The sequence below is a fragment of the Microchirus variegatus genome (genome assembly GCF_963457635.1).
Source record: "Microchirus variegatus genome assembly, chromosome: 9".
In the NCBI taxonomy this organism is placed as follows: Eukaryota; Metazoa; Chordata; class Actinopteri; order Pleuronectiformes; family Soleidae; genus Microchirus; species Microchirus variegatus.
The window spans coordinates 27,569,384-27,584,988 of NC_139810.1; the positions used below are offsets into that span (position 1 = coordinate 27,569,384).

Sequence of the window (15,605 nt, forward strand, 5' to 3'; positions counted from 1 at the left end):
AATGTGTCATTATCTCCTGCTAAGATTGATAGTCTAAAATTAAGGCTTAATTAATCCACATGCCACACATAGGTCACTGCTGTGGCTTCTGCAAAAGGAGCGCGATTCCCAGCAATCACTTAGTAAGCCAGTGTATTTCTTGTGGAAGTGGGCAGTGATGGTCTGCTGATGACCAGGGCAGAAAGTCCCTGTGCTCATCGACTTAATCCGGCCCTGATAACTTTGTAATAGTCTGAATATGTAGTCATTATAGAAATCCGGTGGGATTCCATCGCTGCAGAGCTGCTTTGATTGAACACTTTAATGCAATCCCTGATTAGTTATATGAATATAATACTTGGAGCGTTGTACAGAATACAGAATAAATGTTAGCCGTGCACTCTGTGGTCTCACAACGTCCAGTGAGAATACACATTCGGAGAACAAGGAAATAAAAACGAAAGTGATCTGGATGAACCGCTGATGAGCTTTGTGAACATTTAACATTCAATAATAAGTGTAATTTCAAAGATTAGATTGAATAAAACGCTAAGTATATTACACATAAATACCCGATAAGCGGTTCTCAAATGTTTGATATCAAGTGACACCTGAGAAAATATTGAGCTCTTGGAAAAAGTCAGCTACAGACTTTTCACAGGAGGGATTTATTCCTAATAATACCCAACATCCTCCTCTTCCTCACAAATACTTCAGACGAGAGATATGATGATTATCTTTATATAATTTATGTATTTTTGTTTCCTCAGCTCCACTCCGAGCACATATCCTGGGTTATATACCAGACAAGTATTTCTGATTTTCCACCAAGTACCACCGGAGGTAGAACCAATGGTACTAGATTGTGGAACAATCTTACACAGCATGTTAGACATGCCCCCTCACTGTCCACTAGCACTGCCAGTCACTGCTGCTGCTGCTGTTCCTGCAACACGCAGCTCCAAGTGTCCAGAGACCAGTTTGGACAAGTAACGCTTCATAAAAAGAAATAGATATACAACACATGACTTAAGTATCGTAGAAGCAAAAGACTGAAAAGGGAAGAGTCTATCTGTGTGTGTGTGTGTGTGTGTGTGTGTGTGTGTGTGTGTGTGTGTGTGTGTGTGTGTGTGTGTGTGTGCTCTTGTACTTGCAGCATACTGAGGACCAGTGAGGGTTTTTAACCAACAAAGTGAGGTCATTTTTAGGTAAAATTTTACCCAACATTTTGGGTAAAATTTTGGACAAAAAATTTTGGGTACAATTTTGGACCAAAAAATTCTGGGTAAAATTTTGGACCAAAAAATTCTGGGTAAAATTTTGGACCAAAGAATTTTGGGTAAAATTTTGGACCAAAAACTTTTGGGTAAAATTTTGGACCAAAAAATTTTGGGTAAAATTTTTGACCAAACATTTTGGGTAACATTTTGGACCAAATTTTTTTTTCAAATTTTGGACCAAATTTTTTTTTCAAATTTTGGACCAAATTTTTTTTTCAAATTTTGGACCAATTATTTTTTTCAAATTTTGGACCAAATTTTTTTTTCAAATTTTGGACCAATTTTTTTTTTTAAATTATGGGTCAAAATTTTCTTTTCTTTTTTTCAAATTTTGGACCAAAAATATTTGGTCCAATTCTTTTTTTACATTTTGGTCGACATAGTTTCAGTATGATTTTTTTGTAAAAATTTTGACCAAAATTTAAAAAAAAAAAAATCGAAACAGTTTTCCAGCCCTTTTTGCTCTGGGGCTCCACCTGCAGACATTTTATAGTACTGCAACCAGTGGTTCTATATAGATGTCATTCATGAAGTAGATATTTGTAATTGTGTTGATTTATAAAGTGGAAATGCTGGTCCTCAGTATGCAGCAAGTACAAGAATGTGTTTGTGTGTGTTCTTGTATGGGCATCTTTGTGAGGACCAACTTAAAAAAACTTTACGGCGTAAAAACGTAAAAACGTTTTATTGTGTGGCTTGTTAATGTGTGTTGTTTTTTATATTTTCCACAGTATTTTATTGTTTTATTGTATGAATTATTTGTTTTATTTAAGTGCTTTATAAATAACATTGGATTGGATTGGATAGATCAAATAATTATGTAAGGAGTGTATGTGGCTAAATGTCGTGTCAGGTGATGTTTACAATTTTATTCACAAACTAGAAAAGCACTCTGAGAGCGCAGACCTCCGCCAAGGCAGCTCAGTGCCTACAAAATAGCAATAAAAAGAGTGATAGCGTCTACGGATCACTCCCAAAATGTAATCACTTCTTATTGGTCCCAAATGCGGACATTTCCTGAAAATGTCATCCAAATCTGTCTGTGACTTTTCGAGTTATGATGCTAACAGACAGACAGACAAACAAATTCTGGCGAAAACATTTACCTCCTTGGCAGAGGTCAACAAACTTGAGCTGGAGTTGGAAACCTGTCAAAGTTTGACCCCAACACTTCCTCACCGAGTTAATTTTTAATCAAACCTTTCAGATTATCCAGCCATATCTCCGTGATCTAATGTCCAGAAGGTGGAAAAATCTATCTCTTTCGTTTTTTTCCTAAATGGGGTGCATAATTGCACCTTAAGACATGCTCATTTAACTAAATTTTCTGAGAGCAGACTCGGGAAAAAAAAAAAATCATTACCAATCAAACATTAAAAGCTCAGGGTCATAACTTGGGATGACTCACACATTTCACAAAAAATCTGTGGCAATTATTTTACAAGGTTATGATGTCCTTTTTTTTTTATGCGAGTGCCTAGACTTACGGTGGATGTTAAAAAAAAAAAAAAAAAAAAGTATATGCCGTGTAAAAAAAGCTGACATGGTGTACAACACAACATGATGCTTAATATTTATTGCTCCAGCATCTTTGGGGGCGATATAATGGCCAGTAATGCTTCACATGCCAGGTGGCTGGGTTTAAATTTAATGTTGCTGTGCTCGAGCCTTCTTGATGTAAGACTGCTGCTGTCGCGGAGCTTGCTGGCAGTTTTTTTTTTTTTTTTTTTTTTATGACTCCCAACACTTACTTCCATTGGCAACAAGCCTGAACAAATGTGGCGAGGGTGTCATTTCGCCACGGCAAAGAAGAAGTACGCTACACGGGGAATACATAGATGTGGTGTCTCTCAGTTCAACCTTGTCCAGACAGAGTTGTCAATGAAATGAGCTGTGAAGCAGCTGCTTATTTTGTTTAAGAGTGTATTAGAGGCTGCACGATTCTGGAAAAAAAAGTGAATCACGATTTATTTTTGTTTACAAGGTTCAGTGAGAAAGCGTGAAAAATTGGAAGTGGGAGGGGCTAAAGCGTGATGCTAAAAAAGCGCTAGTTATTATCGTCGTGGCTTAACCCTTAGGGACTGTTATAATATTTGTTACATTCATCCTGCTTATCACAAAAACTGTGCTTTTTAAATTCAAAAGCTATAAAAATATAATACATTATGATCTATTTTTATTGCGCTAGTTTTCTTCATCTATATCTGCCCTAATTATTTAAATTATATATATATATTTTTTTAAAGATTTTAACCGTTTAAATTCCATGATTTTGTCATGACGCCACCAGATTGATACCCAGATATAATAACATGCATGCATTAAGCTTTACTGGGAGCAAAATCCAACAAAATTGCAGTTTGAATGGGTTTCAACGGAGGCATTTTTTGGCGCAAAACAGACCAAATGTAACTTCTGCTCATAAATCAGCGTATTTTAGCCTTACTGCCAGAGCTGAGCTGGACATAACAAGAAAGCATAAAAACACACATACATCTTGACAAATTTCATGGCATATTATGCATGAGAATTGACAGGATTATCAAGAAATTAAAAAGCTAAGAGCGTAAAATACGCAAAACAGGCCCCAAGGGTTAAGTAACATTGTTAGCCTAATAGCATAATTGCCTAAGTCATTTTTTTTGGTAATTGTGATATCTGCCTAACTTTACCAATGTTTTTGCTAAAAAAAAATGTTTTTTCTTGTTTTCCCGAAAACGTTAAAATATGACTTAGGCAACTATGCTATTAGGCTAACGATATGGCGTGTCGCCACTCGCTCGACTCGTGACGTCATAACTAGGGAAAATGCGTGAAGTCCTCAGACTGCCGTGCACTGATTGGTCAGAGTTGCGTCACGGGAAGAAGCACAAAAATCAAACCGAACAATGCCGAACTGTAGATCAGTTGAAAAGGCTCAACAATCCTGAAAATGTGCGTTAAACGCCAAAGGAAATGTCTAAAATCTCATCAATTAGCAGAGGAGTCTGGTGTATTTAGCAATGAGATCACGTGTAGTAGCGAATCGAGATTGCGATTTAATAATGATTTATCGTGCAGCCCTAGTCGAAAACCTAGGCTGATACTTGACTGTGCATGCAAAACAAAGCCTGGTCACCACGACATTTTATCAAAGGTCTAATTAGAAATCTCTCTCTCTCTGTGCCACTCTTTCCCAAAGACGACTCCTTCTCGCTGCGAAGAAGGCCAATCAAACGGGCCACTTCATCTGGGTGGGCTCTGACAGCTGGGGCTCCAAAATCTCACCAATTCTTAACCAGGAGGAAATGGCAGAAGGGGCAGTCACCATCCTACCCAAACGACAGTCCATCAAAGGTATTCATAAAACACTTAACTGCATTAAATCTTATTGCTTACTCTGTGTATTGTTTTCCGACACTTACACAACATAAAGTTAGGCATGGTTGTCTAAACCTATATCACAATCGGTCTTTAGGGGACGCACGATATTGGACTTTTTGCCGATATCCAATATGCTGATATATCGGGAGTGCTAGAGTCAATAACCTTGACTGATAGATATCATGATAGATCATATTTCCCCAACTTATTCTGCAGCAGATGTAGATATACATTTTCTTCATTGATCGAAAATAAATAATCGGAAAAAAAAAATTGGAGAGGGCACCAGCATAGAAGTCAAGCAGGTAGCGGCCTATTAAACCTACTGTTGTCGTCATTAGTCATACTGGCAGATCTTGTGTGTATTTGCCAATATTATGCTATAATCCATTTTACAGCCAATATCTTATACTGGCTTTAAAATGTGCTGATAATATTGTGCATCCCCATTTATTCTATGTCCTCACTTTAAATGTACAGTATAGATCTTGACCAACGCTTGTAAAGCTGGAATTAAGTTGCCAATGGATAACCAAGTTTGAATAGGATTACATACTCGTCTATAAAGTTTACCAAACTGGACTCGGATCATGGAACAATAACTCACTGGATCTTTAAAAGGAACCCCGGCTATAAGACTTGTAGTTCTTAAAAGATAAATGTTAGTATCAGTTATAATAAATTGATATAAAAAACCTTCTTGATGTCTTAGTTTTTATAAAATTTGTAAAAATAGTTTAACTCGTAAGTCGCCATTGTTGTTGACGTCGCAATGCACTCTGGGTAGTGACGTATAAAGGTTGTACTGGGGGCTTCGGGACCCTGTTGTGACTGTTCAGCATAAACATGTCATCTGTTCAGCATTTTCAATTTGAACCCGAGCGAAACATACAGGAGGAGGAGGAGGAGGAATTTTATAACCTTTATACGTCACTACCCAGAGTGCATTGCGACGTTAACAACAATGGCGACCTACGAGTTAAACTATTTTTACAAATTTTATAAAAACAAAGACATCAAGAAGGTTTTTTATATCAATTTATTATAACTGATACTAACATTTATCTTTTAAGAACTACAAGTCTTATAGCCGGGGTTCCTTTTAAAAATGATCACTACTGATATCTACTGAAAAACCACCAGAGTATATAATGTGCTTTTAAAAAGATTTTCAATGATTCCCGTCCTCCATTATTACAACACCTGTGTCCTATTCTTTTGCAGGTTTTGATCGCTATTTCATCAGCAGAACACTGGAGAACAACAGAAGGAACATCTGGTTCGCAGAGTTCTGGGAGAACAACTTCCAGTGCAAGTTGAGTCGGCACGCTGTGAAGAAAGGATCTGGCATCAAAAAATGCACCAGTGAGTATACATGAATAGATGCAAAGGCAGTGGAAAGCACTCACTCACTCACTCACTGGCCAAGTGTATTGATTGTGTCTGCTGTGAATACATTATGTGTGTGTGTGTGTGTAGTTGTTATGCGGTGGTAAATTTATTTGTCATCAGGGAGAGAGGAATCACACTTCTCTAATTTAGGTTAAATGAAATGGGCGTAGATTAAGTGAATGGGAATCTCTAATTTTCGTCCAGGAGAAATTAATGTTCCCATTACTTGTCCGCTGGCGAGGTTTAATTTGCAGTTGGACGACAACAGCAATCGCAAAACTGTGCCACCTCCTGCGCTGAAAACATAATCAATAGTAAATCCAATCAGCACATTAGAAACAAGCTTTCAGGTCATTAAAATCTGTAGTCTCCACAGGTCTGTCTCCCACACAAGTCTGCACAACTACTCTGCATCTCAAGTAGTCAAAACTGACTGATTTAAATGTGGTGACGTTTATATTCCTGTAACTACAATATATGTAAAGTGACAACACTTTCATAAACTGTTACAACAGCAATTTACATTTTTAGTGAATTTCATGTTCATATTTAGTCCAAATGTGTGTGTAAGTGGTCAGCACTTCTTTATAAAGCCTCCCATTTGGGATAATGTTACACATAAGCACTGAAGAAGTTGAAATGATTATTATAATTTTTTTTTGTTATTGTACAGAACTGGTAACTAATGTTAAATAACATTAATGTGGACTTTGTATCTCTATGGGGGAAAAAAAAAGGACAAACATTTACATGAACAAGATTTATTCCTCTGCAGTGGCAATAAACTCAGCACATGGTCTCGCCGATAGCTGTGCTACAGTCAGAGTTTAACAAGGTATTTAGGGCTGACAATGCGTAACGTTAATCACAATATAAAGCAGGGCTATGACTATGGGCCGACACGCTCCCACACACACACACACACAGCAGGGGAGCCTCCAGCAGAGCTGCTAACCCAGATACGACACATGTGCCCACAGTCAAACACTTAGAAACCTCAATAAATGTCCGACAGTAGCTTCGAGCCTCTTACCCTCTTTCTACTTTGTAGCCATAATGCACTGAGTAGCTGTCACTCTGGGTTCCCCATCACCCCGCCCACATCACAACATAATAGTGACAAAGCCACACCCCTGTACAGTTATTGCTCGGCAACTCCTTACTTGCTTTTTTTTATATGCTGCAAAGACAGGTTTCAGCAGAATTTGAGCATGTACTTACACTAGAAGGTCTCTTTAATACATACATATACACATGCATATATATATATACATACATATATATATATTTATATATAATATATGTATAATAATACATACAATATGTATATATATATTATATATACACACATACACATATACATATATACACATATACACATGTACATATACACATGTACATATACACATGTACATATATGTATATACATATGCATATATGTATTAACATATACACATACATATACATATACACATACACATACATATAGATATACACATATATATAGACATACATATACGTATACATATACACATACGTATATACACATACGTATATACATATACATATACACATATATATATACACATACGTATATACATATACACATATGCATACACGTATACGCATATGCATACACGTATACGCATATGCATACACGTATACACATATGCATACACGTATACACATATGCATACACGTATACACATATGCATACACGTATACACATATGCATACACGTATACACATACACATATACACATACAATGTATGTGTATATGTGTATCTGTATATGTTTGTGTAGCTGAGATTGGCACAGTTCCCCCCTGCAACCCTCATATGGAGGATAAAGCAGTGGAAAATGGATGGATTATCAATTATAAACTGGATAAATATATCTTGTGGAGGATAAAGCGGTATATAATGGATGGATGAATGGATAAATATATCTTCTGCAGACCAATATTAAAGCTTATTATGATCAAACCCCAGTGTCTATATTGTTAAACTATGGCGACACCGTGGCAAAATTCTTATTAGTTATTTGGAAGGACATTGCATAATAAACATTACATTTTATTGTTTTGACGTGAGGTCCTTTCGCTGCTTATAATCTATCTGACATTAAACAAAATGTCACCGAATACCATCGGAGACGCACTAAATGTGGACAATAGATGAACAGGCAAAGCCAATCAATTAGCAGTGACTTAACGGTTCATTCTCCACACAACAAATCCCTTGGTAAATGAGCAGAAATAACTCCGAAAAAATTCCTACTAGCTGCCTTCTGGAAAATTATTTCCTCATCTATCAGTTGTCATGGTGGCTGATCTTGAGCTAAATTGCTGCAGCCCCTTTTCATTCTCTGAGTAGCCCCGTGGGAGCGATACATCTTTGCTGGCGTTGTGTTAGAAACAAACATTTCATTCAGAGCTAACTATCCTTGCCATTGTTAAGTCTTACAAGCACAATCCTTTCCTGTCAAGACTTTAAGTCTTTCTCCCGCCACAATAATGCCGTGAAAAAAAACAACCAAACAGTTTATACGCCGTTAACAGCACATTTATGATGATGCAACATCGCCTAATCATAATCAGCCATATCAAACAAAAAACAGACCCAAACATGACTCCTTTAAAACGTTGTTGATGGGTTTTTTTTATCAACACATTTACAATATTTGCTTAGTGAAGCATTGATGGGATATTTTGGGGAGTTCATGGATCTTATCAGATTCTATGTTTTTTCCATTGTTCCTACATCCGTTCTAATGATTTTGACCAGTGGATACTGCGTATCGTATCGTATTCTTTTGCGTGTTCTTCTATCAAAGCTTTTAATCACAGCACGCCATCACCATGACATCTCCATCTCTGGGAAATGCATGTACCATTACAGCAAGGCAGTAACAGATCATCTTCCAGGTACGAGACATTAATGCGTATCTATCTCAGAGTGCAAGGGAAAACAACACAGAGAGCAAAATGTATAATTCACATCCTTGCTTCATCCTTTTCCCAGTGTTGTGTTTACTGCCCTCGAGGCCAAGATTTACTTTGTAGCTTCAGACTGACATTGTCATCCCCGGAAAAAAAACCACATTACTCTGTGTGAATATCCCCAGAGTGCCGCATATACACTATCAATATGACCTGTCCACAGGTCGTGAGCTACGTTTTCCTTGACACTGACGCTTTATTAAAATATATATTCTATAGGCATTTGTTATAGCTGAGCTCTCATAACATGGTTGGTGACGAAAGTGCTCGATTTCCAGCTCGGCGTATTCGTGAAAAAGGAGATTAACTGGCAATAACGGACAGACATTTCGCTCCGTCATGAGATTATTTTTGTCATGACTGGTCAGTAAGCCTAAAACATCAGTTACGAGTTGAATCTAGTCTCTAAATTTGCTCTATTGAGAGTGTTGGCAGTGCTTTCCTTCTGGTACTTGCTGCATTTTACTCCCCAAAAGCACCATTTTAATTTGTCTCCTTAGTTATAATGCTGTGTGAACTAGAATATATGAAGGACAATTTGCTCTCGGAATCGTGCATTGCAGCATTCCCCTCTAATGAAACCTCTCTGTCTTGCCGGGGCTGCTGGCAAAGATGAGAGCCACTGCAGGTGTGATGCTTCTGGTTTGACGTCATTTCGGCACACGTCGAGGCTCAGCCTGTGTGAAGGAAACTGGCTTGAGTCACTCCGTTGCTTTGCATCCCTGCAGACATGAGTCATCAAGGCTAACAGACACAAGTACATGCCCGCAAAATGGTCTGACGCCCACTGCTCACTGGAAACATCAAGGGACACCACATGCAACTAATCAGCGCTTGACAGCTCTTTGATTTGATTCCCCCGATATGCTATGCAAATGATAGGAACAAAAGGATGTTTCCTCATCTGTGCAGATGTTATTATTGACCTGCTCTGGTTCAGAGAAATGACTCCATGTGAAGGAGGGGCATTTCCGTTTGTGAGTTCTTGATTAAAGAGTGTTACATTAAGAAATTCTCAGTTGCTGTCCATAGTTCTCAGCCGCAACAATGAGTTCACTTTAATCTCGCCGGCCACGTCTTTGGAAAAGAAGACAAGCACTGAAGCGCCGAGGTCTATTTCTGTCGCCTTCTTAATTGGAATAAGGAAATGAAGGGGGGGGGGGGTTAGTTGAAACGGTTGTCAGTCAAAGTTTGTCAAGGCCCTCGCGAGGGACAGAAGAGGATATCATTTTCATGCTAGAAACACGGCGTTTGTCTGAAACACGAGATGCTTGAAACAAAGAAAGAAAGGGAATTATAAGAATATTAATATCATGTGAACCACCTTGTTTCTCATCACATTTCCGCAAACATTCCATTCGTACCTCTCGTCCTCATCAGTCGCACACATGCATACTCGCATTCCATGGAAGCGGTAGTGATTTCTCACCAGGACTTTGCCCTCATTTGTATGCCCTTGTGCATGTACTGGCAGGTACATGCTTGGGTAACAATGGAAAATCCCAAAAAAACTCAAGCAAGTTTCCATGGTGACCGTCTTCTTTGTTATCTCTCTTGACCAAAACAAGAGCATGCTTGGTGTGTTGGGCTACAACGCAGCATGTGCAGTCAGCTGGTATAGAGCCTGAGTGGAATCACACTGGAGGAGTGGTCAAGTTCATCCACTTAGGGTAGCGTAGCAGATAATCTGGACGTGACCACATAAAGTATCACCGCGGGGCTAGGGGAGAGTTGCTTTTATTTTGCACAGAAACATAAATAATAATGCTGGGCCGTTACCAGCGTGACATGTTTACGTGACTCCCGATTGTTAAAATGAGTCTCTAGTCTAGTCTCTAGTTGCGCAGTCAGGCACCGTTTACCAGTTAGCTTTGTTAGCTCGCTAACAATCCAACCGTAGCGTGTTTGTTTATTAAAGGAAAAGAGCAGCGCTACAAATAACCAGCGTACCTGTGTACTCTGTGTTTAGCGTTCCTATAGAGGCTTATTTTAACAAATCAGGAGTCACGTAAACATCACACACGTCTTTTTCCGGTCATGCGTTACCACTGATAGCGCCTTTCGCGCGGTTAACGGCACATTAAGGACACTACAAATGAAGGCAATAAAGGCGGATTTCCACTGGGCGCGTTACAGCCGCGGAACGTCAGCAGCTTGGTTTTGCTTCGTCCTCTGCCCGGCGTCAATCCCCACCGGGCGCAGCGGCGCCATGGGAGCCAGCGGTATTGACGGAAGATCACGCGATAATCCTGAACGGACACGAGATCCCCGTGATAAAATGTGTGTGTGTGTGTGTGTAAAGGAAACAACAACAACACAGCTTCTTTCATTCTACGACGTGGAAGAACTGTTGATCTGGTGTCATAAACGATTTTATGTTTCTGCACTTCAACAATCAGTCTCTCGTCGTACGTTACGACTCTCCGAGACCCTCTGATCAATTGACTGTTGACCTGGTAGCACCAGTTACGACTTAATGTTGATATGAAGTCGTGACAGGCTATATGACCTGCGTATTGTGTTTTATTTTGAAAGGGGGGGCGGAAGCGTTTTTACTTTGATTGTGTGTCGGATTTGTCGTCTGGTGCGATCTGCTCTGTTGAGCTTGGCGTGACTCGGCAACGGCAAAAATAGAACTGCTACCTATCGATAGCGCTGCGGCGCGGCGAGCCGGTTCTCGGACTCTCCTGAGACGCGCCGCAGCCCGTCCGGTGGAAATGCTCACATTGATTAGAATGGAAGCGATCAGCAACGGCGACCGCACCGCGTGTAACGCGCCCAGTGGAAATCCACCTTAAGGCTGAACTGTCTTGTTACCTTTGCTTGCGCCAAGTCAAAATTCATGTTTTCCGAATCCAGACTGGCGAGAAAGTTCCAGTGTGTTCTATCAGCTAAGTGCAAGAGCTAAGTTGGGCAGGCAGCCCATCATTTTCAGCAACACAAAGAAATAAATCACAGCGTGCACAATATATGGAATTATTTTTTTTTGTTCACATCTGCATGGTGAATGAATGAATGAATACAGATGGGAGGCAAACATTAAACAATTTAATGCAATTCAAAGCAATGTTGATGGACAAAACACAGTACAGACCACTGTACTGTGCGGCTTTCAGAAACTCAAGGTTGCCTTGATGAAAACTTCTAAAGTACTGATAAAAAGATACAGTAGCCAGTTTTCATCTTCATTCATTTCATTGCCCTAGAGCGACCTTCCTGCAGCCTTCTGCAATCACTGTGCTTTCTTTACTCTGTATTCGGCAGATACAGACAGTTATTTTATTAGTAGAGCAGAATGAACATGGAGTATGTATGCAAGTGAGGCACGGGAGAATGGCTCACAGAAACAAGTCATGCTGTACTCTGTTTGCATCACCTTTTAGCTTTTTTTTTTAGTGTCAAAAACCCAAGTTGCGAGAACAAATCGTCACCTTTTCTTCTCCTGTTTAATAATAAAACCATAGAAGTGATTTTTGTACAGCATTATGATGTTGAAGAGAAGTTTCACTCCTGAAATAAGATGTTGCGGATAAATACCACATCAGACTTGTCAATAATCCAATCTCTCTCTCTGTTAAACATGGGTTTTACAATTCGTTATGCAGACAAACCAACAATTTATTCGTTCACTCAAGATCAAAACTTAATATTTGACATTTTATCACAGAAATAATCAATATGAACTAATTGGAACCTTTTTTTAAATTGTGATTTTAACATTTTTGGCTCCATCGTCCAATTCCGTACTTGGGTTTTGGCCAAAACCATATTTTGAAACGTTAAAGTGACGTATTCAATACATCGTTGATGCCAAGGCAATGTTTGTGCCAAAACTGAAGAAATTCCATTTAGGTTTGTTGTTTTTAAAGTAAGCGGTCTTGAAAATGGAATGGGCGGACACCTCTGGTTCGCAGCTGTCACCAAAGCTGAAAGGACGTGTTTGGACTATGTGGAGAAATCTGAGCTTTAAAAGGGAAACCTACACCTCATTTAAAAACAAACGCCTGTCTGTTTATTCTAGCTTCGGCTCGCCAACGGGACGCATTTGTAAACTGCCAATATTTAAGCTATTTAAATCATTCAGAGTCTTATATAACTGAGGAAATACTGGGAGTATGCGTATATTTCCCATAACAAGACAAAAACTATTCATCTGCTTAAAGCAGACACTTGTTAAACTCTCCGACGAGATAAGAATCCCCGACACAGACGTCTTACGAAGCACAATTCTCCTTTATCAGCTGCGTTACGTCGTGTCCATGTTATCAGATCATTAGACGTCCTTCACGTTGTCTGGTGTTGTTGCTTTTCTTGGAGCAAAACCAGCGAATGATTTACTGAAAAGGGCCAAGCTTTGGTTGAGTGACTTCCAAGTGAAACCAAAGTGAAACCAGCAGTGTAAAGACTTCAAATGTCGCCGCCTTGACGACAGTAAGCACGTTTTGGAAATGATATACATTTGTGAGCAATTAGGATGTCGTAGCAATATCAATCATTGAGCCATTAGAAAACAGCCTGCTTAAGCTACTGCTCATTGGCACAGTGAATTAATTATGGTGCCTTTTTTTTCCACTACTTTTCAACATGGCATTATTGTCAAGAGCCACTATTCTCTCTCAAATCATTCTTAATGATGTGAAGACACTGATGTGATTTCAAAACATTTATGCCGCAAAATGAGTGTAAAATTATTTCATTATTCTAAGAAGCATCAACTTTCAAAGCAGGAAGTAAAAGCACTCACTGTCTGCCTACTGAGTCGGTGCAAATTAACCTCGATTGCACTGATTGTCAAGATTTTTAATTTTGGCTTGAATAAAATCTCAAGACATTGTCACAAAGAACTTTAACAATCACCCGTCTCTCCTCGTCTCTGGAAATATATGAACTTCTTCTTTAGCTTCACTTTCTTGAATGCTGTCGACTGCCTCATACACGCAGTAAAACACATATTGGACACCGCCTGCTTTGTTATTTCTCCCCGTCTCATAAGTGACAATGATTTAACAGGATAATAAGACTCTCTTTGTCGGCGCTAAAATGTCTGCCACCTCACAACAACAGCATGCTTTTTATCACAGTACAAACACAGGGCTGAACCATATAATATCCAAAATATCCAATTTTGCAATAGATTTGCAATATTTTACATGTTTTAAGTTAATCGTCAGTGCAATATTTATTTTATAATAGAGTCGAAACATGAGGGAGCATTAAATATTAAAGTTTCTGCAAATGCAGAGTTTCCTCTCTTCACTATTGTATATCAGGGGTCTCAAACTGGCGACCCGGGGGCCACATGCGGCACCACAATCGATTAAATGCGGACCCCAACTTAATATCAGGTTATAATGAAAACATGGCTCACGACCTCACAGTCTTTTTAACATAGTGTGTAGCTGAGGCACAGCTGCTAGAGAGGTGATATAATATAATATAATAATAAGACATTTGGTCAATATTATCCCATTATTAAATGTATCATATACAACATTCAATTACATATATAAATACACTTGTTTGGGCCCGAGCCACGAATGGCAGTGGGCGAAACGGCTCCTGATACGAATTTTAATTATGTTGTCCACACTACTATTTATGTAATTAAAATAAAATAAATGTCTGTTTTTGATATTAATACATTAATGTTGCATCATAAATAGTATTATTAAGTATAAGTGTGATATCATGATGTAATATTGTTTAGAGTTGTTTTTGTTCTCACTTTACAGGGACTACAGGTAATTTTAATGCAATAATAAGATTTTAAAGACATGAATTAACATCAACATTAAAGGATAAGTATAAATCCTAAGCCAGAAAATTATGATCATTATTATTATTATTCAGGCCCAGACAGTGAACTGCACTGTCCTCTCACAGTCTTTGCTCAACCACTGCCAGATGCTTTCAGGTTTTCCACAAAGCTCTATTTCCCAACAACCACTGAACTTGAACTGAACTGCAACTGCGACTTTACATTACTAAGGCTGGAGAGAGAGGGAGAGAGAGAGAAGTGGTCAAACAAATGCATATGATGAACAGGCAGCAAGTGTAGATAACAAACTCGGGGCAGTGAACCAAAGACATGAGTCGCATCGTTCTGATTTTCACAGAGTTTCACAGCGGTGAGAAGCAAAGCACAAAAACAAGACGCTGGAAGGTTTTTAATGTGAACACAGATATAAACCGAAAGTGCAGTGTGCTCTGACAGAGACATTGTGCTATGAGTGTTACGGACACATATCCATGATGCAGCTCTCTGCACACAGTGAGGCTCAGTCAGGACCATGGCAAGACGTTTTAAAATTTTGACTACGCATTATCAACATTATTTCCCCGGCGAACAGCGAGGGGCCGGAGAGTGGGGCAGGTCTAGTTGACACCCGGAAAGATGACCGTAAACAAACAATAGTGTCTGAAGTGGTGCGTGAAATACTTGTCAGAGAGAGAACTTGGTGAATTCCTCACCCCCTCTTTTGCTTTGCCATTTTGTTCGTTTACGCTTCATAATTTTTAATTTAAAGTGTAGAAGGTAGAAATAAAAAAAAACCTAATATTCCAGACTTTCTGCCAGGGAGTCGTGAGG

General features: G+C 38.9%; 1 protein-coding gene across 1 annotated transcript in view; it reads left to right on the plus strand.

The window, feature by feature from the left end:
* The window catches only part of grm4 (glutamate receptor, metabotropic 4), a gene marked incomplete at both ends in the record, with an annotated part of 151,732 nt that overhangs the window by 111,848 nt on the left and 24,279 nt on the right, over window positions 1-15,605 (plus strand). Inside the window, 2 exons of the mRNA XM_083894680.1 lie at window positions 4,441-4,595; window positions 5,847-5,987. Coding sequence (XP_083750806.1) covers window positions 4,441-4,595; window positions 5,847-5,987 — 296 coding nt within the window. The remainder of the gene's footprint in view (window positions 1-4,440; window positions 4,596-5,846; window positions 5,988-15,605) is intronic.